Source organism: Erpetoichthys calabaricus, chromosome 9, assembly GCF_900747795.2.
Source record: "Erpetoichthys calabaricus chromosome 9, fErpCal1.3, whole genome shotgun sequence".
Taxonomy (NCBI): Eukaryota; Metazoa; Chordata; class Cladistia; order Polypteriformes; family Polypteridae; genus Erpetoichthys; species Erpetoichthys calabaricus.
Window position 1 is genome coordinate 158,087,748 of NC_041402.2, and position 23,977 is coordinate 158,111,724.

At 39.3% G+C, this 23,977-nt stretch overlaps 1 protein-coding gene and 1 long non-coding RNA gene across 6 annotated transcripts in view; one reads left to right on the top strand and one right to left on the bottom strand.

Annotated features, from left to right (window-relative positions):
• The window catches only part of cadm1a (cell adhesion molecule 1a), a 1,142,366-nt gene that overhangs the window by 932,312 nt on the left and 186,077 nt on the right, over window positions 1–23,977 (top strand). For all 5 annotated transcript variants that reach the window (XM_051932362.1, XM_051932363.1, XM_051932359.1 and 2 more), the window contains one exon: window positions 1,460–1,618. In XM_051932362.1, the coding sequence (XP_051788322.1) occupies window positions 1,460–1,618 (159 nt within the window). The remainder of the gene's footprint in view (window positions 1–1,459; window positions 1,619–23,977) is intronic.
• Window positions 1–23,977, bottom strand: part of LOC127529257 (uncharacterized) — a 311,661-nt gene that overhangs the window by 171,174 nt on the left and 116,510 nt on the right. The gene's annotated exons all lie outside the window — the stretch shown is intronic.

Below are 23,977 nucleotides of genomic sequence, written 5' to 3' on the forward strand. Positions count from 1 at the left end.
ACTTACTATTTACACATGAATAATTTGTATTTATGTTTATTTAAAATACAAATTGGAGTACAAAATATAAATGTGGCATGATGTTTGTTATATTGCATCACCCTCATCTACAAATATGATTTAAATCAAATCTTGATATGTCCACAAATGTTTAAAAAGAAAAAAACATGTCATGGAGTGTACTTAATTTTTCACATGACTGTAAGTCTTTGGGTTGTAGAAAGTAAATCAATACACGCTGTTAAAACCTGTGTGAGCATGGGGAGATTACATGATTCTAAATCCATTCCTCTTGGACCTTTGGGGCAGCAGTCCAATCACTGTCACCCTCCAGCTATTTCTCTATTGTAGATAATGTGGCTAGGGACCAATAGCTATCAGTGGTGAGACAACTAGATTTTACATTATTTGGGCTCGTGTGCATATTGCAAATTGCTGAGGATAAGGCCTCTTCTTGTATGGAAATGGCTGAGCTAGAATCTGTGGAATCTGTAAAGTACTGCATGCAGGAAAAAAAGGAATATTAATTAAATACAAGACGGGTGATGCTGGCCTGACAGAAGCAAACTCTGTAAAGGATTTAGGGATTTACATTGAAGTAATATTGATCTTTCAGGCAATGCAAATAAGAAATTTAAAAGATAAACAAGATGGCAGCTTATGGATAAATATCATTAAATCTAAATCAGGTGGCTGAATTCAAAGTCTAGAAAATGAAATCATGAAAGTAAAGAATTTCATAGTGGATTCTATTCCGTTGTCCAGTATATTAGCCATAAGTGTAGAAGATTTCAAACAACTGCCAACTTGTACCAGGCCAGGTTGCTCCAGCAGGTTCAATTCAAGAGCAGAACGCATGAATACTATAAGAAGTCTCTAAGAACCCCAGAATTTCATCACTGGGTCAGCAGGAAGTTGATGTCAAAGTGTATGAGTTAACCATTACTCATTAGTTACTGTCTGAAGTACTGTGTGTAATTCTGGTCACCAATAATCAAATATAGACAACAGCACTTGCGGCTGTCAAAAAGATTGAGAAGACCAAAATATGCCTCCCTACTCTGATAGACTAGGGAAATTATTTTCTTCATTTATGATTGTTCTTATTTTGAATTGAATTGCATGTGAAGAAATGTTCTTGCAGTGCAGTATTATTTAAAGCAATGCCATGATAATGATTTCCAGTAAAGGAGACTACTTGTATTTTGGCGTCACTGTCACTATTGTGAGGAGTCATGCAAGTAAGATTTTCATTGTACTATGCGCACATGATACTAAGCTTGAACTTTTTTTCTGATTTACAGTAAACGATTTTTAAAATGGGCCATTTTTGAGAAAAAAGAAAATAATTGTGTACATGGGCCAAATCTATTTTCCCTCTTTCCGAACCACATTTTTTGACAGATTCTTCCTTGCCTGCTTGGAACACTGTATACTGACTGCTCTCTTTCTTTTGTAGGGAACTCTTCAATCAAGGAAGATGATGAGAAAATGTACACAGTGACTAGTAAAGTGACTCTCACCGTCACCAAGGATGATGATGGAGTTCCTGTCATATGCATGGTGGATCATCCAGCTGTGAAAGACTTCCAGACGCAAAAATACCTTGAAGTTCAGTGTAAGTGGCGACGCCAGCATCTCTTGTTTTATTCAGCGCCCAGGGCTTGGTGGAACAATCTTGCTGTCTACGTTTAAGCCAGCTTCTGTTCTTAACCCGTACTTCACAATTCGACGTTACCACCGTCAAAGCCAATGGACTACAACATTTGAAATTAATTTCTTTGAAATGACTCTTTATAGCAAGAGATCACATTTTTAAATATATAAATATACATGTATGCATAAATATTTTTAAGCTTGAGTTTGAGTAACTCCTAAGAGTGTGGCACATCTTACCTATTAGATGGGGAGATTTGGATGGAAATACTGAACCAATATTACTTAACTAAGACACAAATTTTACAACAGATGTATTTTTATTATGTGGAGTGGCAGGGCTCTTATTTTTATTTGCATGTAGGTTGCATAAAATGTGGGGCTACTGGTAATGTATGTGTGTGTGACTGCCTGCTTTCTTTTTAAACTCTCTCACGCTGAGATGCTGCACGGCTGGGTCAAGCTGAACATATACAGTATGGCTTTATCGTCGGATATGATGGGTAGAGTAGGGCACCTGCAGAACATGAAGAAGCTTTTAAATTTGTGTTCTTCTTGCTTTGCATTATTCTCATTGTACCCACTTTCTGTGATGCTGCCATCCCCAAGTCGTTCCCCTGCTTTTTGTTGTTTTGGTGTTTCTCTCTCTTTATCTATAAATCTCTCTGATGGAAACCAACACATGTTTGTGTGGGCCTAGTTAAAACATTTTGGTTTATGAAAAAAGACTATAAAAAAGCTATTATGCTGTCTGTAAAAGACAGGCATACAGATAACAGGCAGCAAGAAGCAACATGTGAGTCAGTAATTAAAGAACCAACCAATCTGTCACCTTAGCCAAAATGATAACCAGAAATCAAAGAAAGCAAGAGCTAGAACGCTCAAATCAGAGAGAAAAAGTCTTGTACAAATGCATCAACAAGCAATGTTTATTTTGACTTATCCGTAATCTTGGATGGTTCAGTAACGTGTCAATGATGTCATGCATTGCACGCTCCTAGTGAATCCTGGGAATTCATCACAGCAACCATTAACAAAAAAATTACAAGATGGTGGCACCTATAATAAGCAATAATGATGATAGTGTAAAACACAGAAATATTCCAGTATTAGTTTTAATAACAATTGTTTCAGTAACAGAACTGGAATCTGTACATACAGAAATCTGCAAAATAGGCAGCAAAAAATGCAAGATGAAAACAAAACTAAATTAAAATGAAACTAAAATCACAAAAGAAGCCCAGCTGCAGCTCAACTGCTGCATTTGTTATTGCTCTAAACAGAAGCTAGAAATGCTATTATAATGGCTTCCAGCCTCAAATAAAACTGAGCAGAAGGACCCCTAAGAGTATACTGCAAGTATCTTTTCTTGCTTAATCTGACAGATGCTTATTCATAAGCTTTTTCTCCAGAGCTAAAGGAAAGTAACCCATAAATTAGGTCTAAGGAGAACTGAGGAAGGACATGAGGTTGAAGAATTTCAGATGGATTAACAGACAGAAAGGTGTTCTCATTTGTAATGTAGGGTAAAGTAAGGAAAGTAGCTGGGGCAGTTAGAACTCTGAAGGGCCCACTCCGCCGGTCGCTCTGATACCACACACCTAATAGATAGTGGCTTATAGCACTGGATTGAACCAAACACAGTTTATCTGAAAAAACAGTGTATTGTGCAGAAGTATAGACACAGGTGCCACTTATGTCCCATCAATTAAGCCCCCTCAAGAAGAGCCATTTCCTGGGAAGAAATCCAAGAACAATGTTAGTTGGAGGCTGGAATAGGTTGGGAGTCACAGAAAAATCACCATTAGGAGAAGAGGACTATTGGGTGACCAAGAATTGCAGTGAGAGAGTGAAAGAGAGGAATTTAGTAGAAATAAATGGAGAAACCTGACCATGCCTTTACTAACACCTCCTCTGGACTGCTGAAATTTCCTTTGCTTTCTGTATGTGTGTTCTTGTGTGTTGTACTCACCCTGTGATTATTTCTGCTTGTGTGTTTGTGTGAGCAATATTCTTAAATAAAAAAGAATCAAACTTTTACCTTCTGTCTGGCTTTATTTGTGAAGAAATACCATGGCTTTCCGAGAGGGTGGTGGTGGGCAGGTGGCTGGTATACTGCATTTGACATATAATGGCAAAGTCACTCTGCCCGCTACTCACCCAGTTTTTCTAACTATTCTTTATTCTTATTATTCTTATTTTTCTATTTCTAATTCACTGTGTATGTATGAGTGTATGTGAGAATCGAGTGTCCAAGGTGAGCAGAATCTCCCCAGCTTTGTGTCTTAGTGTGTCTGCTGCAACTTGTATTGGAAGAAAAATGAGATGAGTCTGGTGAAATGGTGGGGCAGCCCTTTTACACCCCAGTATCACCTGATAGTATAATCGTGTAGTTAATTATTATACCTTACCCGGTCAAAAAATTCTAACAAAATCTCATAATAAGTGTAATTGCAACCAAAAAGTACAATTGCAAGTTAGGTAGTGCCAGGACCCTTCTTCTTTAAATCTTTGAACGAAGTAGTATTGAATAAAGATACACTGTAATTACATACATACTTTCATATAGTGATATTTTCTGTTCAAGTCCTTCTCTAAAAATCTCCTTTACCTCTGATGCATTTCGAAAGTATACAGCCAACGGTTCAAGGGTGATTGCAAAGAGCAAAGGTGATAAAGGGCATCTTTGTCGAGTGCCCACTTTCTTGTTTGAAGTTATCTGAAATAATGTAATTAATACGAACTGAGGCTTCTAGACTAGCATAAAGTAGTTTGAACCATGCACATATGTTTTGGCCAAACCCAAATTTGTGTAATGTGGTGAATAGATAGTCCCATTCAACCATATCAAATGCTTTTTTTGCATCTAAAGATAATAAGATCTCTGGGGCGTTAGATAAAATGGGTGAATATATTATGTTAAATGTCAAAGGTTAGAAGTTAAGACATTCACACTTTCAGAGAAGGATTTTTAGTGTATATTGTAAAAGTTATTGGAATTTTAGAAGGATGTTCATTTTAACAATGTTAATTCTCACAGGTATTGCAAGATAAATACATTCCCAGTTAATAAATGTTTTGGCACTTTCTATCAGGTCACTAACATTAAAATTGAATAGGTCTTGAAACCGTTGTGTAATAGAATCTCTACAACTTAATGGATGCCATGTTCTACACCAAACAGCTTTGTCATATTCTTAGCTGCCTTGTGGCTTAAATCTCATATAACAGAGGAGTCTGCCCATGTTACTGACTAAATGCCATAAATCTGTTGTCTTTGTTCAGAAACGCGTCCCCTCTTCAGGACTTTGTGTTTTTCTCACCCATAACCTGCTGACACCGCCCCTGAGACTTGCCACTTTGTAGAGATACTATCCAATAACTTGTAAGCATGGAGACTAAACTTATTTTCAGTTATTAGTCTCGTGCTTTAGGTGTACCATGATACAATAACTGCAAAAAGTATTCATCCATTAGTTGTTTTCAAATTTTATCGTTATTCTGTATTAACTCACAGTGGATTTAATTTGGCTTTTTGACACTCTTTAATCTCTATGTGAAAACGGATCTCTGCAATGTGGTCTAAATTAATAACAAATCTAAAACACAAAATAATTGATTGCATAAGTATGTAAGCATTTAAGCCAGCATTTTGTAGATGCACCTCTGTCAGCCATGACAGCCTCGAGTCTATGTGAGTCAGCCATATTTCCGGATTCTTCTTTGCAAAACTGCTCAGGCCCTATTGCATGTGGATCATGAGTGATCAACCCTTTTCCAGACCAGCCACAAATTCTCAGTTGAACTGAGATATGAACTCTGACGTGACCACTCCAGGACATTAATATCGTTGTTTTTAAGCCATTCCTTTCTAACACTGGTTTTGTACTTGAGGTTGTTGTCTTGCTAGAAATCAAATCAGGGTGCAGGTTTTTTTCCCCTCCAGGATTTCCCCATATTTTGCTGCATTAACTTTATCTTCAACCCTTCCTGAAAAGTATCCGCACAGCTACACAGTGGGGATTGTGTGTTTTTGATAATGTGTGTGGTGTCTTGTGGCCAAAACGCTTGTCATACCATAGAACCTTCTCCCAGCTCTCTTCGCAGTTTCCCATTTTCCTTCTGCCAATCTACACCTAAGGTATCTTGAGTGTTCATTTTTAAACATTGGCTTTCTCTTTGCTAGTCTACCATAAAGTTACAACTGGTAAAGCACCCAGGCAACAGCTGTTTTCTGCACAGTCTCTCCAGCCTAAATCACTGTAGCTTGTAACTCTTTCATTGTTCACACGGATTTCTTGATGGCCTCCCTCACTAGTCTTCTTACACGATCATTTAGTTTTTGTAGTTGGTCTACCCTGGACAGATTTCCATCTGTGCCATACTCTTTCCATTTCTCAATGATTGATTTAACTGGACTTTAAAGGATATTCAGTGATCTGGATATTTTCTTGTATCCATGCTTTAACTTGTGCTTTAACAGAGTAGATTGAAGTGTTCTTTTGTCTTCATCGTGTACAGAAAGTTAGTCCACCATACTGACTCACCACATGTTGGACCTTCCGGATCAGATGTGGTTATACTACAATCAAATAAAACTCCAGACAGGCGATCTTAATTGAACTAATTCAGTTGACTACATCAGTGATGATTTATGTGTGTCAAATTAAAAGAGGTGAATGCTTATGTGATCGGATATTGGCAGGGGGATTACATTTTTAATTAATTTAGACCACTGAGATTTGTGTTCAGTCTTTTCCAGTTGATCAGTGTCAAGAAAGTCAAATGAAATCTGCTGTAATTCAGTGTTGTATAACAATAAAATGTGAATACTTCCAAGGGGGAGAGTACTTTTTATAGGCGTACAGCTATACTTTAGGTATATAGCTTTTGCTTTTGTTCAGCCTCGTGCTTTGAGCTGTGCTCAAAATGGTGCTATAATGCATTCAATTTAAAAAGCCTCTTTGATCAGTTAGTGGTAAATTGAGCAATACGGACAAATTGCAGCTCCATTAGGAAATTTAAGAGCTTCTTATGATTGTTAGCGTTAAAATGAGTGTTTAACCCTTTTGACATAAGGAATCATTATAACACTTACCAGATCCTGTCTCGAAAACCCAAACTATTTTTTACATATTATTGAACCAGCTTCATCCAGTTCAGGGATTCACAGTACTATAGTCTTTTCCAGCAAGATTGGATGGAAGTTCTCAGTCTATTGCAGGCCACATCACTTACACCAGCACCATTTTTTAGGCATATGGAACCAAAACCAAAGTACTCAGAAAAAATAACCTTTAAACATGGGAAAAAACATACAAACTCATCAGAGTGAGCAAACAGGCTGGAACTAAAGTCTAGCCTCCTGGAATCCTGTGGTAGAAGTGTTTACCACTGTTGTAAATCATTACAAATCAAAGCAACGGCCATAAATATGATCCCAGGTTTTAGCATATGGTTAAATTGAACCCTTATGTTTAATGGGTGAGTTTCTCTTGTAACTTCCAATGACTGTTAGACACAGAGGAAAAATATCCTTTGAAATTGGAACTGCAGATTTGACGTCATACTTAACCTATGCTCTAGCAACATAAGTGTCTCATCCAGTGTTGAACTCTAGTAGCAAATCACCTATCATCACTCACCTCATCCAGTATATTTATTCTTTATTGTGTGAGAAGTAAGCTTTTACTTGACCTTTTTAGAATGAAAAGCAGATAAAGCCGGTTCATAATCATGCGCTTGACATTTGGACGTGTTTGGATTAAATCAGATTAAAAACCAATTGGGTTTTACGGCAAACCTTCAATTATTGGTCTGGGTTACTAGGTGAGAGCCTCTTTTAGCCCTATACTTTATATTACCTCCTATGGGACTTGACATCTTTTTGCAAAACTGATTAGCTTTCCATGTCTGAACATTTTTTATACTGACTGATAGGTAAGGATTGGCGTGGAGAACTTGTGAAGAACTTGTACTGATAAAGGAGGTGCACACACTTTATGGCTGATCGGTACACATCCTGGATGGGGTGCTTGAAGGTTGCATCCACACTTGGATCGTGAAATTGAATTGTTGTGTTGTTTTGTTCAATCTGTGTGCTGTCATATATCAGTCTCCGAGTCTATTTACTTCCCGTCACAGCCCAGATTTACACACTTTTATTTTGCTCTGATGTTCAGTATGTGTACCCATTAACAGACTGAGATCTCATTTTGGGTGCAGTCTCACACATTGTGAAACCAAGCTCAACTCTGGATGCAAATCAACCTTCCATGATTATACGTTAGGCTCTGGCCCTCCGCGCCCTTGAATTGGATTAAGTGGGCTTGAGAATGTTATGTTATGTTATGATTAAAAAATGGGCCTTGAAAAATGAGCTGATGGTGAATGTGCAGTGGGGAATGTAAATTTTTAAAGATATTTTGAGTGCAGAGAAACCATTGTGGTCAAAGGATTAATCTGGCATGCCAGGGCTTATCTTTGCCTCTGCTCTGATTGTGAATAAATACAGTATATTTGCACTTGGGAGCTCAGCAATCTCAGAACAGAAGGATATAAACTTGCTTCAGATTTCAACACCATCTAAGAGGAGCACCCAGAAAGTAATGATTTTAAAGTACAGACAGAATATTACCGTTGGAGACTGGATCTCACTTGCAATATTTAGACACAAAGGGCAGAATTCAACCACTGTATGTGTGTACATTTATGTATGTATGTATGTGTGTGTGTGTATATATATACAGTATAATACATATATGTACAGTAGACACGCATTATCTAAATGAGCCACTCTGACATTGAAGAGACAATTTTGTGAAAGCTCTGTGAGAAGTAGTATACTCTATGGGACTGAGACATGAAGCAGAGCTCGAAAGAGCAGAGATGAGAAAGATCAGATGAATATATGGAGTGTCATGGAGGAAAGTGAATGCTGAATTAAGAAAAAAGATTTGTTGTGGAGAAACATACTAAGGTAGTTTGTTCATGTGGTCACTGGATGAAGGGGTGCATCAAAGTAGCAGTGAAGGGGATGAGGCCAAGACGGAGGCCAAAGAAAATGTGGTTAGTGGTGGTTTCAGGTAACATGAGAAGAATGTGTCACACCCCAAAGTCTTTGAAAACAAGGATAAATATCTAGGGACAACACACTAATCTGGGTAAACCTAGAAAATTGCCATTAAATAAGCTGATGACTTGTATATACCGTATTCCGTAGATAGAAAACCATGGGAAACCATGACACCGGGCCAGCAAGCAGTGATACTAACCACTGTACCATTTCACCATGAATTTGTTGAAGAAATGAAGCACAAATGGAGATCTAAAAAATTGCATTTGCATCCAACTCTTTAAATTAACATGGCATTACATCCCACGTTATGGTAGTCTTCTATCTTAATTAATGTCTTCCAGGTCACATTAAACTATATTGGAGAGGACTGACAGTCTTGCCATTCCCAGTCAAACTCTGATATAGAGAGCCTGTAGGGCTGGGGTAGGCTTTCTCAGGGGTACCAGCACACCTCTGAGTACTTGGGAAATGCTTACCCTGATGGGTTCATGGTTTCAGGCTTAAAAAAACACTAGCATTCAGAATATATGGAGCCTGGAGGTGAGAGGAACCCACTGTCAGTGGCTTGATACTGTAGGCAAAGGTGTTACAACTGACGAGAGATGGTTGAAATTGAAGTGAACTAAGAAAGGGGTAAATAACAAGGTCGGGAGATTTAGGTTTTGTTATTTTTAACCCTTATGTGCCTTTTTTGGTGTTTCCTTTGATGTTCATCTACTTTGTTTTCTTTAGTTACTTTGGCCTTTCTGGTCATCTTCAGGCCATTAAACTGTATGCCTCACTCTCTGTTGCTCTTTCTCTCTGTCTTTATATACAGTATGTCTTTATATATAGTAAGCACATATATACATTGTAAAAGGAGCACAAGACAAACAGAAAAAGGTTTGGGGTTCTATCCCATTTATTGTAAATTCTCTGCTGCAAATTTGAGGACTTGCCACTGAGTAATCTTTGTAGACTGAGTCCAGCACGGGACTAAACTAGAGAGGCAACTGGAGAGGTTGGTTTTTATAGGTAGTGGGAAGGAAGAGGGAGGTCCAAGGAACAGATGGAAATGAGGTCAGTAAGAGGGTGTGGTCTGGAGGCAGAAGTGGCACCTGGTTGGCATCAGGTGGTTTTCCCTTCAGATGATCTGCAGAGGAGTGAAGAAAAGAGATTAGTGCAATTTGTCAACCCCTGACCCGGCTCTCTATCCCTATTTACCCCATTGAGTGGCTCCTTTGTGCATGTGTGTGACAACATATACAGTGATCCCTCGCTATATCGCGCTTCGCCTTTCGCGGCTTCACTCTATCGCGATTTTATATGTAAGCATATTTAAATATATATCGCGGATTTTTTGCTGGTTCGCGGATTTCTGAGGACAATGGGTCTTTTCTGGTACATGCTTCCTCAGTTGGTTTGCCCAGTTGATTTCATACAAGGGACGCTATTGGCAGATGGCTGAGAAGCTACCCAACGTACTTTTGTTTCTCTCTCTCTCTCTCTCTCTCTCTTGCGCTGACTTTCTCTGATCCTGACGTAGGGAGTGTGAGCAGGGGGGCTGTTCGCACACCTAGACGCTATGGACACTAGTCTAAAAATGCTGAAAGATTATCTTCACGTTGCTACCTTCTGTGTGCAGCTGCTTCCTGAAGCGACATGCTGCACGGTGCTTCGCATACTTAAAAGCTCAAAGGGCACGTATTGATTTTTCACTGTTTGTTGTTTTCCTCTGTCTCTCTGTCTCTCCCTGCTCCTGACGGAGGGGGTGTGAGCTGCCGCCTTCAACAGCTTTGTACCGGCGGTGCTTCGCATACTTAAAAGCCAAACAGCCCTATTGATTTGTTTGGTTTTCTCTCACTTTCTGACATTCAGTGCTCCTGACGCGCACTCCTTTGAAGAGATATGTTTGCATTCTTTTAATTGTGAGACAGAACTGTCATCTCTGTCTTGTCATGGAGCACAGTTTAAACTTTTGAAAAAGAGACAAATGTTTGTTTGCAGTGTTTGAATAACGTTCCTGTCTCTCTACAACCACCTGTGTTTCTGCGCAAATCTGTGACCCAAGCATGACAATATAAAAATAACCATATAAACATATGGTTTCTACTTCGCGGATTTTCTTATTTCGCGGGTGGCTCTGGAACGCAACCCCCGCGATGGAGGAGGGATTACTGTATATCTCGATGCATGCTCAATAATCCAGGTAAGGAAATTCTAGAAAGTTGATTCAGTTCATCTGGACATAGTTCAAGAAGTCACTGAGTAAGTCACTTGGATGAGTGATGTAACGTATCTCCCTGGAAAAGAACTATGTCCAGATGAACTGAATCAGCTTTCTAGGACAACATATATAGTTTATAGTCATACACTATATATACAATTCATATGTAGTCAGCCAGCAGCTTCATGACAAGCTAGGCTTCTCATGATCATTGCAAAGTATATTCTGATTTAAGCCAAACTCGTCATGCTTCTAGAGATTATGCAGTTCTTATAAAACAAATATTTATAATCCAAGAAATAAATAAATAAACATTTAAAAGGACAATGGAAACAAGCACTATTGTATGAGAATAAAATGATGTTGTGCACAGTGATGTAGTTCAATGAGCAGTAGGCCTCTGCTGATCTATAATTATGTAATGACATTTCCGTCATGCTGGAAATTACCATCAATGGCTACTTTAAACAGTCACACTGACCGGGTACTACAATATCCAGAATTGCAGAGAGAAACACAGTCAGTGTTACCAATGTGCAGTGCGGTGGACACTTGTCAACCCCGTGTTCATTTATTTTAGTGCTATTGACCAGCCTTGGTGGAGTTTGTATGTTCTCCTCTTACCAGCATCTCTAGCATTTTGCTTTCCACCTACATCCCATCCTCATGTTTGTTTTATTAACCATGGTTCTTATTTAACTGTGTAATGGTAAAGTATTCTTATGGCAGCTTAGTGTCCAATTCAGGACTGGCTGTATTTTTTCTCCTATTGTTCTCCTATGTTTGACAGGTTTAGACCCCTTATGGCTTAAAAATGGAAAAACCTCATAAACTCTGATATCCATCCATCCATCCATTATCCAACCCGCTATATACTAACACTGGGTCACGGTGGTCTGCTGGAGCCAATCCCAGCCAACACAGGGCACAAGGCAGGAACAAACCCCGGGCAGGGCGCCAGCCCACTGCACAAACTCTGATATTCACTAAGCATGTTACGTCTGTGTAGAGTGACTTAATAAATGCTGAACAATCGTATTTTGGTAAGCATATTTTGTACTATTAGGCTGGGACTATTAGATTTTATCTTCAAAAATAGCTAGTTGGACGACTAAAATAACCTAACATTCTGAAGCCCACTTAATCTAATTTATCGCAAAGTGTAGAGTTGGGGACGGGGTGAATTAAAGCTTATGCCAAAAGTGCTGAGTGTAAGGGTTAGGGTTAGGGAACAGCTTAGCCTCACCAACGTGTCTTTGAGGATGTGGGAGGAAAATCTAAGAATGAATGTGTAGACACCGCACAACACCACACAAACAACATCCACGCACAGGATTCTATCTCAGGAGACTGGATCCATAAAGCAGCAGTGCTAACTACTGAGCTCTGATGACACCCCCAGCCATTTCAGCCATTTCAATATAGATGTCTACAGTTTAGGTTTATAGGGTATGTGGATAACATCACTTACAAGGCTAACATCATCCTAGAAGTCTCAGAATGTCCTCCTTAGATATCCAAGAACTGTTTGTCCAGTGTTTTAGTGTTACCCTATATTTTCATGTTGAAGACATCTGTGAGGTATTGGTGACTGAAATGATCCAAGGTGGTAGCTCCCTTCCATACTGTAGTAATGCTTTGGGCCCCAAATGATAACAGAGAGCAGATTTAGGTTGCATGGCGGTCTAGACTGCTGTCCCTCTTTTGTTCTTCACTAATCCTGCTCCTTCCCTGCTCCTCTGTACCATTTTTCCCTCTGCATTGTTCCATGGTCACAGCTTACTTTTGCATTGTGTTTGCTTTTTTCATCTTTCCTCAGGCTTAAATGAAAATACATTGTACAATTAAATTGATTTACTGTACACCTATGGACTGAAGATTAGAGTTTGGTAAGATGCTGTGAAATCATAATATTACATGTTCAAATCTGCTTAATCTTATTCCAGGTCACATGAAGCTGGAGCCTATCCTGTAAGCTTTTGCCACACAGTAGAAACCAACCCTGGAAAAGGTGCCACTACAAATGAGCATTAATTTATATTACCAATGCACATTCACACTGGCTCCACAAGAATCGGCCTCTTTTATTTAGCCAAATAGCTTATTGGAATACATGTCAAGCAAAATAGAATCCCTAAACTTGCAATGGCCAGGGGCTCCATTATGCTGCTCCCAGTGCTTGAAGCCTGCAGGGAAATATTTTGGGAGTTTTTTCTTGTCTTCTTAGAAGGTCAGTTCTGGTGGACTGTCAAAAAACAGGGCCTGTTAAATCAATTGAGGTATTTCTTATGTGATTTTGACTTATACATGAAACACATTTTTTTTGTTGTAGGGGTGACACTTAAAGTCCAAATTGGCCACATTGTTGGCAAATTTTGCTGTTGCTTTAGGAGCCTTAATGGTGACAGACTAGCAGCTTGTTCGATCTCTTAAATGCAGTCAATTTTGATGGTGAAATGTTGAAAGATAAAACTTCACCTAGATTGATAGCTGTCCTGGAATAGCTGGGACAACCAGAATGAGAGATCAATCTTCAGTTGTTAGCCAGGGATTTAGATCATGGAAATTACATCATGCAAACAATGGTTTTATTTTATGTAATAAGCCAAGAAAGCAACAAATGCTACCTACCTGATTAAGTTAATATGATGATGAAAAGGCATATGAAGGCAGATATGGCTTTGTGAAAACACAACATAACATTCCCAAAGCCACCTAATCCAATCTAGGGTCATGGGATGTAGGGAGCCTATCTTGGCAGTAAAGAATATTTAAGATTGATTTTCCATGTATGTAATAACTAGCTGTGTGTAGTCTTTAGGACCAAAAAAAAACAACCTGAAGACTCCCTAGCAGTTTTACTATATTTGTGAACTTGGAGAGGCGTCAGCTAACTCTTAAGAATTACCCAATGTAGAGGACGTGGAACCACCTTGTGCTTGCTGCCCTACTGGCTTTCGTAAGAAGACACTGGAGATACCATAACTTAGCTGAGTCCTATTAAATCTTTTGTCTTGAGAAAATACCTCCAGAGAGACAAAGTTTTTAGTGAAAACTTCAAGCCTTGCCTTCTGTTACTGGGGTGTTTCACTTGCATGTTCTTGAGTCAAGGCATTTGCTTTGTTTCAACGTTGTGTCTTTTCATCCTTGTCATTAGCACGACGTCGTTATTGCATGGCGGCGTTTCTTGCACACAGGTCTTTCATAGTGAGAAATGAGGTGCGTGCAAGTGCCGAAAAAATTAAAAAGTGCCTGCATGCGCCATCTAGTGGCTGTGGTTGAGCGTGAGCAGAGCGTACTGCTCCATACACACACAGGTCCTTTGTTTATGTATAATGTGTAATGTCACATCCAAATTAGAGATATATTGAAATATTGAAAGATGAAACTTCACCTAGATCGATAGCTGTTCTGGAATAGCTGGGCCAACCACAATGAGAGATCAATCTTCAATTGTTAGCCAGGGATTGAGATCATGGAAGTTACATAATGCAAACTATGGTTTTATTTTATGTAATGTAAGACCAAGAAAGCAACAAATGCTACCTACCTGATTGAAATAATATGATGATGAAAAGGCATAAGAAGGCAGGTGTGGCTTTCAAAAATTCAATCCTTGTGAAAACGCAACATAACATTCCCAAAGCCACCTAATCCAAACTAGGGTCATGGGATGTACGGAGCCTATCTTGGTAGTAAAGAATGTTTAATATTTATTTTCCATGTATGTAATAACAAGCTATGTGTAGTCTTCAGGACAAAAAAACAACCTGAAGACTCCCTAACAGTTTTACCATGTTTGTGAACTTGGAGAGGCGTCAGCTAACTCTTAAGAATTACCCAATGTAGAGGACGTGGACCCACCTTGTGCTTGCTGCCCTACTGGCTTTCGTAAGCAGACACTGGCGATACCATAACTTAGCTGAGTCCTTCATCCATCCATTATCCAACCCGCTATATCCTAACTACAGGGTCACGGGGGTCTGCTGGAGCCAATCCCAGCCAACACAGGGTGCAAGGCAGGAAACAAACCCCAGGCAGGGCACCAGCCCACTGCAGGGCACACACACCCACACACCAAGCACACACTAGGGACAATTTAGAATCGCCAATGCACCTAACCTGTATGTCTTTGGTCTGTGGGAGGAACCCAGAGTACCTGGAGAAAACCCATGCAGACACGGGGAGAACATGCAAACTCCACGCAGGGAGGACCAGGGAAGCTAACCCAGGTCTCCTAAATGCGAGGCAGCAGCACTACCCACTGCGCCACCATGCCGCCCAGCTGAGTCCTATTAAATCTTTTGTCTTGAGAAAATACCTCCTGAGAGACAATGTTTTTTAGTGAAAACTTCAAGCCTTGCCTTATGCTACTGGGGTGTTTCACTTGCATGTTGTTAAGCCGCAGCGTTTGCTTTGTTTCAATGTTGTGTCTTTTCATCCTTGTCATTCGCACAATGTTGTTATTGCATGATGGCGTTTCTTGCACACAGGTCTTTCATATTGAGAAGTGAGGTGCGTGCAGGTGCCGAAAAAATGTAAAAGTGCCTGCATGCACCATCTAGTGGCTGTGGTTGAGCATGAGCAGAGCGGACTGCTCCATACACACAGGTCTTTTGTTTATGTATGATGTCTAATGTCACATCCAAATTATGCACAAGTTTGGTTAACTGGCAATTCTTTGTCTTATTTTTGTTATTTAAATTTTCTTAAACATAAAGGTCACCTTATAGTATGTAAAACAAACACAATCAAAAGTGCAATCAATATTTGAAAATTCCCAAAAGAGATACAGGAGTCTTTAAATTTTAAAGTAGAGGTGATGAACTAGGGGTGTTTATGTGACTGTCCAGTGAGTCTCATCCAGGTTTGGTACCCAACTTCACCCCAGTGCTGCTGGGATACACAACCCTGAACTGGATAAGGGGGCTACTAAATAGGTCCACACAGCAGTGCCATTCAGAGTAGCCCATACTGCATATGCTGTACAGTATATGGTCAAAGAGGAAATAAATAAATCCAGTCAGTTGAGGCAGTGACAATATATTCTTCACGTGAGAAGTGTGGACGGCATGTCTTTGTCCTCATAACTAAAGTTTGAAACTGTTTTCTCTATATGTGCCATTGTTCTAATTTGTTTTGCTTTCTGCTCCTCTCTTACGTCTGCTTGTTTTTGTAGATTTTGTGTTTTCATTGAAAGAGTTGATAATAGAAGAAGTCAATAAATGAGTCTGAGAATGTTATGTTGTAGTAATAATAATAGTTATTATTATAATATTGGTAGCATTTTTTTTATCATTTTTTGTTGTCATTTATTTATTCTACATTAGCAAAATGAGCACTGTAATCTTTCCTCATTATATTATTATGTCCAAATTTGCAAAGATAAATTTTCCATTTATCACATAATGAAAGAATGACTACCAACCTAAATGCTTCAGAGGCTGTAACATTAAATAGCAAACAGTTAAAATTCCCATAATGTATAAAGGAACGTGAACCCCTCTCGCGCTCTCCCACTATTTCTCTTTCGCTCATGTTTCTGTCGAATCTCCAGTGCCCATGTACATTGTCAGTTCCATCTATGCAGTATCTTTTTCATCTGGGATCACACGTCATTTTGAAGAGTTTGGGCCTCATTTATCATTCTTATGCCATATGGATTTGTAATGAAACAGCATGCAACAGCCTTTTTATGTACTGTCAATGCAGGGAGCCATCATTTTTTCTCATATGAGAAATCCTTCTAAATTTCACTAGTAGGAAGTCCTTCCTAAGTTGTTGCATCACATTACAAAGAATAACTAGACATGATCAAACAAGCTTTATCTTATATAGCGTTTTCAGAACAAAAAGTATTGCAAGGTAATTTGAAAACAAAACAACATACTAAAAAGCGATTTGGATTTATAAAGAACATAATGAAATACCAAGACAAATCTGAAAATGACCTTCCGTCAAGTCTGAATATGTAAGAATGAACAAAATGTACAAAAAGGTCGATTAACAGTATAAATGAATTCTTAAACCTAAGTGGGTAGTTTTAGAAGTCCAGAAGAGCTGGCCTAAAATCTGTCCATCAATCCATTTAGTCAAATTCATGGTCACAGGGGGCCAGAGACTACTGAAAGCTGTCTTGGAAGGGACGCTAGTCTATCACAAGGCACAATCCGACATACAAACGTACTCACTCATACTGGGACAGTTCACATTCACTAGTTCACCTAAGTTGTACAGAATGATTTTGGGAAATGAAAGGAAAGCTAAGATGCCTGGAGCAAAATCCACCCAGGGAGAAAGTAACAATACAAACAATGGCCAGGCCAGAATCTGAAGCCAGCCCCCTGAAGTGGTGAAGCTGCCAGCGCTAACCATTGTGCCATCTTGCAGCCGCAATGCAATAATAATAATAGTAATAAATTTTACCTATTTATTAAAGATACTATCTTATTAAAGACTAGTCATTTAGCCCGTTACAATAACGGGCGCTAGAACAGTAGTGCATAAACATTAGTAGGAACAGTCTATATTAAATGGCAAGGGACTTTGGCCTCATTCGTTTTGTTGGTTGTATTTTTCTTTCTTTCAGCCTTTCTTTTGTTGATGTTTACTTGCTGAGCTGACCGTTCTTCGTGGGCTGCCGCCGTGTATTGTGTGTCTTTAATTTTCTGTGACAGTAATACTGTCTTGTACGGCTCTATTCAATAAGGGCGCGCACAAAATGGCGAGCTTCAAAAGGGCGACCTCAATTGAGCGCGGCGAATAAAGGCGTTCGTAGATAATTTAGTTCAAATGGCTCTGGAATATGTGAAGAGCAACAAAGGTGCAGATCTTTATTTACGCGCGCCCAATTGAGGTCGCCCTTTTGAGGCTCGCCTTTTTGTGTGTGCCCTTATTGAAGGATACCGTCTTGTACGTCCGCTGGCTTGTACGTCCGTAATATACCTTTAATTTTCTCTGGCGGTAATACAGGCATCTGCGGTGGGTTGGCACCCTGCCCGGGATTGTTTCCTGCCTTGTGCCCTGTGTTGGCTGGGATTGGCTCCAGCAGACCCCCGTGACCCTGTGTTCGGATTCAGCGGGTTGGAAAATGGATGGGTGGATGGATAGTAATACAGGCGTGCGTGTCGGTAATATGCCTTTAATCTCCTCTGACAGTAATACTGGCTTGTATGTGGCTGTAATATGCGTCACTGTATTGTGTACCTTTAATTTCCTCTCGCAGTAATACTGGTTTGTATTTCCGTAAAACGCCTCTAACTTTCTCTGACAGTAATATCGCGCATTGCACCGTGCCCCGCGCATGCGCACTTCACCAGAAGACACCCACACACGGACACCTGGACGCACACAGGGATTTTATATATATAGATTATAGCAACCTACTTGTTAATCATATTAATGATAATGATAATAATTGGTATAATAAAACACATGTCTGTGTGTGTCAGGTCCCTCTTAGCAATCTGATTGGTCAGTTTGGCTTTGGTCTAATCGAACAGTTTGGTTACTCAGTCAAATGCGTTCGAGACAGGAAACACCGGGCAAAAGAGGCTGACACACATGAAGATACCGAAGAAGGGCATAGGAGGTACCCTGAGAGTCGCCTTCAAACACAGGAAGTATTTTCAAGAATACAAATGATGTTTTCACACCGGGTAATGGGGGACTACCTACCATTTGGTGGAGGTCAAAAAGTGAACAGGAGGTGAGCAACGAGCATTGAAATGACAAAGTCTGTCAAGCAGACAGGAATACAATTCAAGAGAGGAACCGCTGGCCAAGGCAGATCGAGACACACAAGGATACCAAAGAAAGGTATAGGATGAATGCTGAGGGTATGTGATAGGCAAGAAATAATAAATATTATTATTATTTTTAAACATTTTCTATTACCTGTCTTTGACAACATGGCTATTAATAATTTAATACTTTTTAAAACCTCTTATCTAGTTTAAAAAAACTAGGATAGTGATCATCATTAAAGTAATAATACATTTAACCATTTATTAAAGATATCTTGTTAAAGGTAATAATAATATCTCACTTCTTTCATGAGATATTCACTTCTATGGGCAGAGTGGTGGCTCTGAGGCTAGGGATCTACACTGGCAATCGGAAGTGACTCTACTTCATTGGGCTCTTGAGCAATCTGCAATTGCTCTGTCCTGGGTATGATGTTAATCAGCCTCCAGCCCTGCATGTAGGCCCTCCAACCTGCAGGGAAACACCTGGGGGTTGGTGGCAGAATTGGCACTCCAGCCACCATAAAAAACCTCACACTGTTCCATTCCATCTGAACTAGTGTGGTGCTGAGGTGTCACCCATTGCATGTCTGCACTCGGGTCCTAATCTGGGATTCTGAGTTGGTTTGTCATGTGGTGGGTGCGGCAATGTGCTGTATCAACGCGTGCTCCTAACCTCTTCTATTGTCGTCGTCATCATCATCTTAATGTCCTCAACTGAATAGGAAGGTTAATAATGTATTACTGAATGTTTGAAATTTGTCTTTTATAACCTTCAGGTGTCAAAAAAGATCAGCATCCTCCAAATAGCATAAAACGGCGCTCTACATAACTATATTACTAATCCTCATTTTTTCAAGGTTTTGTGAAAATGAGAAACTTTGACCCTTCATATCCCATTAGGGGGTTAAACCTCTGGAGTTGGTTGATGTGGCATGCAGAGTTTCACATCCTTCTGATCATTTTGGCTGAAGACATCTGTTGTTTTACTCTTTTATACCATGAGGTAAATTCCTCCTGTATTGTCCAAACTAAATGTGATACATCAATGTGTGTGAAGAGGATCTAGCTGATGCATTTTATAGCCACGCTATCCCATTTACTAGTCTAGTCAAGTCTAGCCTTTCCAGCTGACAAAACACCAGGTTATAACAGACAGATAATGTCTGATACTTCTGCTATTTGAAAAATCACTTTTTCTTTGGGGTGGCAAGATGGGGGTCCTCTAAACGTAGGTAAGTGTGCCCTGCACCGGACTGATTCTCAGTCTAGGGATGGTCCCTGACTTGTACCCATTGCTGCTGGGATAGGTTCCTACTTTGCTCCTTTCAATTCTGTATTAAATGGACAGGTTCTGAAAACATTAACAAACATTAGTGAAGTCATAAAAATGAAAGACTAAAAAGTTGAAACAACAATTTTACACCCTAAACCAAGTTAGCAAAACAGCTAATAATATTTCTGGTAACCTAGTTGGAAAATGTGGCTGACATTAAGAGTTGTAAAAACAGCCAAGTACAAAATGGATGTTTTCTACCTCAGTGATTTTTTCTTTGTTCTCCCTTTCCAATAGCCTCACTTGTCAGCCTCTGGCAATGTGACACCATTGCTCCTACTGCGGGTTAAGCCCATCCATCCACCCATTTATAGATTTTAGCTTTATGCCAGTTGTAAACAGCGTGGACATTGTTGCAAAGGGTAAAACACAATCGATGATCTGTTCACATCTTATGAACACAATCTTTACATTCATATTATAATATTTTAAGCCATACTATATCTGTAGTAGATTTAGTTGACACATATGTACACATATTAAAAATATTCATCCTTTGCAAGGTAAAAGTGTTTAACTTAATATCAGATGCTGCATGATATAATAGAAAAAGATATTTTAAGTTGTATGGGACAGGGCTTGTCCACATGTAAACAGCCAAACAAGTGCAGGCACTCCGAAAAATGATCATGCCGATGATCGAGTGCAATATTTTTATCCAACAGTTTCTATCCACAATGGTGTGGAATCGTCTAGTTTAATGATGCTATATAAAAAGGGTGAATCTGCGAAAAATTCAATAAAACAGATGGGCCTCTGTTTAGTAGCCATTTTATTTTGTCAACTGATCCTCACGGGTCCCATGAAATGTAACTTATATGCAGCTTTAGTGAATCTGACATGAGCTGTCTATAGACGGGCAGAAATGCCAATGAATGTTAAATAAACAGGGACCACTTAGGTTTGCCTCTTTTCTGTAGCTGTTATGGTCATTTTCTGGTGCTCAGGAATTGTTACTGTTTTATTGTCTTTGAATCTCATTCACTTTATCGTGTTGTCAGTTTGTTTTCATTGGTGTCGTCGTTTTGTGTGGGTTCTAATGGCCACAGCTGTCCTGCTATTGGCAATGATGTCTGGTTGCGATTCACATATTTGGTTGTCCTTCTGTATGTGATGTCATCACATCTTCATTATTTAAGATGACAGTGCGCATCATTCTGTATCGCCTCACTGGACCCAATTTCTCAACTCTCTGGCACTTTCTTGTATAGCAGGAGATAACTAAAAGGCCCTACCAAGAAGAATTTAGCGTTAGGATCATTTCCTTCAACTATGGGCTCCGATTCTCATTTTTTGTGTTCTACTGTGTCGCTAATTTTCTTCTCCTACTGGCTTATTGACTCTTTTCCTGCTTCATACTTGACTGTGCTTTCATCTTCCAGTCTTCTGTACCTGTTTCAGAGTGCCACTAATATTAGTAATGAAGTAAAATGTTTGCTCATTCATTATTGTTTTTGTCCTGCAAAATGCATGCGCCTTGTTAAGTCATCAGGGGTCTAGACATGAACTGACACTTTTAAAAATAAAGATGCCATAGGGAAACCCTTTTTTAGTTCACAAAAGACCCTTCAACGTGAGGGTTCCCAAAAGAACCTTTATTTCTTTAGATCCGTAACATGCTCCATACAGTAAATAACCGTGAACAGAAAATTATGAATTGGGAAATACCAATGGGTTCCTGATTTTAAAAGGACTCTTGCCTCATAACTACAGTAATACAGGCTTTTCTTAATCTGCTACTTTACTGCCAGCTATCCATCATATATTAAAGATTTTAGTTTTTTTGTACTTTTTGAAAAGTATTATTTTTACAAAGTTTTTCAAAGTATAATGAATCAACTTCACATAGAAAGAACCCTTTCTAGAATGAAATGGTGCTTTGTCACACAACCCAGTAAAGAACCATAAAGTGCCATTAAAGAAAAATAATTTTTATGAAAGAATACAGCGTGATCCCAAGTTTTATTTTGACTTGTGTGTTCAAGTGTCAGGATGTGTCCTTCCATCTATCAGTTATTGAATGTACTTTCTAAAGTTCAGGGTCATGAAGGCAATGCATAAGAACATAAGAAGTTTGACAAACGAGAGAAGATCCTTCAGTCCGTTCTACAGCTCTTCATTAAGAACGTTACTCCGAACAAGATTAATGACCAGTGAAGTTAAGGTTTCTTACGTGGCTTGGCCCCTCATGAGGAGGATTTCAAAATGCATTCAAAGTGACCCTCTAAGCTGGCGTAATTGTGATTACATTTTGCCACCTTTGGGAACAAGAAATGAGAATGTCTGTCTATCCTTTGTGGTGTAGCGTAACTCAGCCTGGGGGACCGTTTTCTGTCATCTCTATATATATACAGTATGAAATCCAATGTCTGTCTGTATGTCCACTTTTAATGAGAGATCAGGTTTTTTTCTATAATTTGCTTGAACATTCAAGTTGATTTTGCGACTTCTCTCATTGCGCTACGTATCATAGTTTGCTTGCGGTGCCGATTTATTCACGCAAATCTGAGAGAGATGCAGCGGGCTGAGGGGACGGGGATGTGTGGCACTCATTACTCACGTGCCGGCCTCGGGACGTTCCTTACATCCACTTAGCTAGTGAACGAGAGAACTACTTAACAGATTTAGATCAGGCTTTTTTCTAGAATTTGCTTGAACATTCGATTGATTTTACGACTTCTCTCAACGCGCTAAGAATCATAGTTTGTTTGCAGGAGCAATATATTCTCGCTAATCCGAGACAGAGGCTGCAGGCCGAGGGGAGGAGTAAGCGTAACGTTAGGAGTAGGGAGCCGGGCGGGGCCCTCTTCACTGTCCTGTTTCACTAATACATGGGCAGAGCCACGGGGGACAGCTAGTTTTCTATAAGTGGACAAAGAGGCAAAAAGTTGCTGGTCTTTGAAAGCCAAGTGGCCACTTGATGTATTGGTGCCTGACAGCATATGTTACCATTTGTATGATAACCTGTGGCACCTGGTCTGGATTCAGTGATGGGTGCCAGGCCATTTTTTCATTACACACTATGTAATCATTACTTTTAGCTTCAGTCAAATTGTTGAAATTGTTGAAACCAGTCTGTTTTCGGCCAGTGGTTATTTTAAATATCTTCCTGTTGTCCATGTCTTTCCTTCTTTTTTGTCCTATGTTGGTGGTGGTCACTCATTGTTGTGGCCAGTGGTCCTTATAAACATAGAAAGATAGATCTGAAACACACTATATTGGATAGATCTATCTATCTATCTATCTATCTATCTATCTATCTATCTATCTATCTATCTATCTATCTATCTATCTATCTCTCTCTGTCTGTCTGTCTGTCTGTCTGTCTTTCTTTCTTTTATAGAACCTTTCATTATTTACTGTACATATCTACACCCTGGTTCATTCGTTCTCTTATTTCTTTATTTAAATAGCTGCTAAAGCCATCTGTTGTGCCTTTTACTATTTGTCTAACACAGCCAGACAAAGTTTTCAGTTCTTCTATCAGGATGCCTCTGTGTGCAAAAGTTATTATTATTTCTCAGAAGAAAGATGTATTTTGGGGGGTATAAAAGTAAGAAAAAACATAACTTAATATATTCAGATTCATGTTAGGGTTATATGTGCCAGAGAATGTCCCAGAAGCACTGGACAAAAGGCAGGAAAAGGGCGTGGACAAGGCGCTGTTTTAAAACTGATGCATTTGGATATGTGGAAGCAAAAACAGATCAGATTAGGAGGAGGAAAACTCACACAGATACAGGGAGAACATGTAGTTTCCTTAAGATCAATGACCACACACAGGATTCAAACCAAGGATGCTGGATCCATGAGGTGACAGCAGCACTACACACTGCTATCCATTAAAATGAAATCTTCCATAAGTAAATGTATTTTTACAGGGTTCATTTTTGTTTTTTTTTTCTTTTATACACACATACTCTAGAGGTTTGATAATATTTTTTATAATTGTTATA